The sequence below is a fragment of the Crocodylus porosus genome, unplaced genomic scaffold (assembly GCF_001723895.1).
Source record: "Crocodylus porosus isolate Cpor-Errol unplaced genomic scaffold, CroPor_comp1, whole genome shotgun sequence".
NCBI lineage: Eukaryota > Metazoa > Chordata > Crocodylia > Crocodylidae > Crocodylus > Crocodylus porosus.
The window spans coordinates 12,390,974-12,393,921 of NW_017728928.1; the positions used below are offsets into that span (position 1 = coordinate 12,390,974).

At 42.4% G+C, this 2,948-nt stretch overlaps 1 protein-coding gene across 6 annotated transcripts in view; it reads left to right on the forward strand.

The window, feature by feature from the left end:
* The window catches only part of SAP30BP (SAP30 binding protein), a 51,760-nt gene that overhangs the window by 25,623 nt on the left and 23,189 nt on the right, over positions 1-2,948 (forward strand). For all 6 annotated transcript variants that reach the window (XM_019542574.1, XM_019542575.1, XM_019542576.1 and 3 more), the window contains one exon: positions 2,135-2,177. In XM_019542574.1, the coding sequence (XP_019398119.1) occupies positions 2,135-2,177 (43 nt within the window). The remainder of the gene's footprint in view (positions 1-2,134; positions 2,178-2,948) is intronic.

Here is a 2,948-nt window from a genome sequence, read left to right on the forward strand (position 1 = left end):
ATTTTAACAAGGATGAGAACCACTGCTCTAGTGAGCTTGGCAGAGACTGGAGGGGATGGACATGACCTGCTAGTTCTCTTCTACACCAGTAATTACATGAGCTTTTCTTATGTGTGTGTTCACAGGCTGGCCTACAGTGTTCACACTGATTGTGTAAAACTACACATTTAGAATTTGCTCTCCCAGCAATCCCGCTAGACCGAAAAGGAGTCTTCCACTTTACAGCTGGAAGCTGAAGTGAATTGCCCGTTGTGCGCACACAACTTCCATCATCTGAGTGCTTTAACCTGAAGCCAAAGTCTCTCCACTTGGCAGATACTTAACACAATATGACTGGAAATGTCATGCACACTCCCACTTTAAGCATGTAGTTTTGATTCTCCTGGCTTCACTGCTTTTATTTTAAAAGGCTCTAAATGTCCAGGGAGAAAGTCTATACTGACATATAAAAGCTTGAGTGTGGGCACATTAGTTATGCATAGGAAAACTGGAACAGTTGGACACAGCCGTTCAGTCCACTTCTGTTCCACACAAAAGGCTGGCTGGTTCCTAGCCAGCTGGCTAGCAAAACAAAATGTGTTTCTTCATGTACCCCATTTTTTTTAACATAGCCTCAGTCTTGTGTTTCTGTGACCCTGGTGTTCTCAAAGGCTGTAAAAATTGCCACACTGCAGCGAGCACTACAAAAGGAATGTGCATTTGATCCCAAAGAAACAGGAGCCTTGTGGGAATCTGTGATTTTTACGATGCCAGCCTGACTTTGGCACAGCACATTCCCAAACTAGCTTTGTAGCCTCCCTCTTTTTCCTCTTCACCCCATAGAAAAAGCCCGTGCTTTGCCCACCTGATTGGAAATGGAGTGTGGTGGGGAAAGCTGGGTTGCCAAGCAGCAAAGAAGGAGCATTGTGTTCGGTTCAGGTTCAATGAATAGCCTCAGTGTTCAGAGGAGCTGAGGAATTTTGAATGCCGAGTTGAGTGAGCCACAAAAGTCCGGGGCGGGGGGGCATTTGCTGCTGTTGCTGCTTCAGACATCTTATTTGGGGTCAACTGAGTAAGAATTGGTGGTTTTCCTGAGTGTGTGTGGTTTTTTTAGAATGCTCTATAATCCTGAGACCATCTTCCCCCACCACACACTCAACCCCCATAAGCCCCCTTCCTTTCTAGAAATATATAGTACCAAATTCTGCTGTTGCACCTGCATAATTGAAGCACCTGCAGCATATGCTAGTAAGTGTGATGTAAGCAAGGACACATTGGCTTAGGGTCTTATCTCCATCTTCTGTTCAGTAAAGTTCGTAAATCAGCAGCATTTGCTCTTGTGGTAGCTCTTGCTTTCCATGTTGGTACTCGGACGTGATGCAGCTGATCTCTGAATAAAAATAAACTGGGGGTGCTTTGGAACGTAGGTCTCTTGTATCGCAGTGCAAACTCTGCTGCTAAAATGTGCAGTGAGCACTTTGCTCAGATTTGTCACAAACTTAATAGTTGAGCGATTATTCTTCGCCAGTTTATTCCCTGTACCACTCCTCCATACTCATCTCTGTGATCTAGACAGCTTTGGGATCTGTCAGACGGTTTGCACAGCATCTTGTTTCCAGTCATTCAGCTTCGTCATTCAGGATGTTGCAATCCTGTTACAGACTGAATGAAATCAGCCTTCAGGATATATGGGAGGTGCATACACTGGCCTTGCATAGTTGGCTGTCAAAGTGCTCTGCATCCTTGGCTGTAGTGGTGGGGATCCTACTCAGACACTGGGTGGCAAACACTGTCAGTGGCCAGTTACCAGTTTTGAATCTGTGGCCTGATCCTATTGAGTCTAGGCTTTGGTCGTGGTTGTAAGAGATGTTGTGTCACAATTCTCACTGGAGTCTGCAAGCATTTTCAGAGCTTCCAAAAATGATGCTCGTAATTCCTCAGTAAAATTGTAATTATGGCTTTTGAAAGAGAATAGATAAGTGTTGGACAGCTTTCTCAAAATCAAACATCGCTATGTATTGGACGTTTTACATTCCAGTCTTCCTTTTATTGTCTAACTGTTCCAGTGTGTTGACATGCAAACAAATGACTGTGGTGTGTGAATCAAAAGCTTATTTTGCTAATTTTTTTCTTTTGTTTTTTTTTTTGCCCTCAGGAGTTTGCAGAATTAGAGAAGAGAGATCCCCAGGAGCTAGTTGGTAAGTTTACACAACTCTGTTTAAAGCACATACATAGAACATTTTCTCTTTTTTCCCCCCTCTTTTGAAGAGCATCTCAGTTTTCTTTGGTTCACCCAATCTCTGGTTTATCATCTGTGCTTTGTTTAATCTCACTAGAATATTTTCGGTGACTTCCTCTGTTGGCCCTGTTTCCCTTGAACTTTGGAAGGGAGATAACCAAGCCTGAAATGTGTGAAAATATTTTTATATGTTCCTGGCATCTTGTGTAGGGAAAACAGAAAGTAACAGCAGTGACTAAAGCAGCCTGTTTTGGAACCTACATAATCTGAAAAGAGCCTCGAGGAGGTGTTAGAGGCATAGTTACTGAAAAGAGAGACCCTCAAAAACACACCAGGGGTAGATTTATTTTGTTTCAGATATAGATATACGTGTATCAACACATGGATTTCATATGCAATCAACACCTTAATGCAGCAATCCCTATACACTTTGTATCATACTTTCCATGTCAGTTTTGCAGTCCTAATTTACAGAAACTTGCAAATCTTAAGTGCTCACTTTTCCAGGGACAGGAGGGGAAAAGAATCTGTTTTTAATTGCTGGTCAAGCACTTATTCTTCGAGTAAATAGACCTGATATAAACAGTATGGCATGGCATTCTACACATTGCTCTGTGTGTGTGGCTGTTTAAAAAGCACCATTGTATTTCAATCTCAAGTGCTAAATATCCTCTCTTGTTTTTGAAAAAGACCTTCTTACTTGCAAGTACTAGTATACCTGAATGGTAGA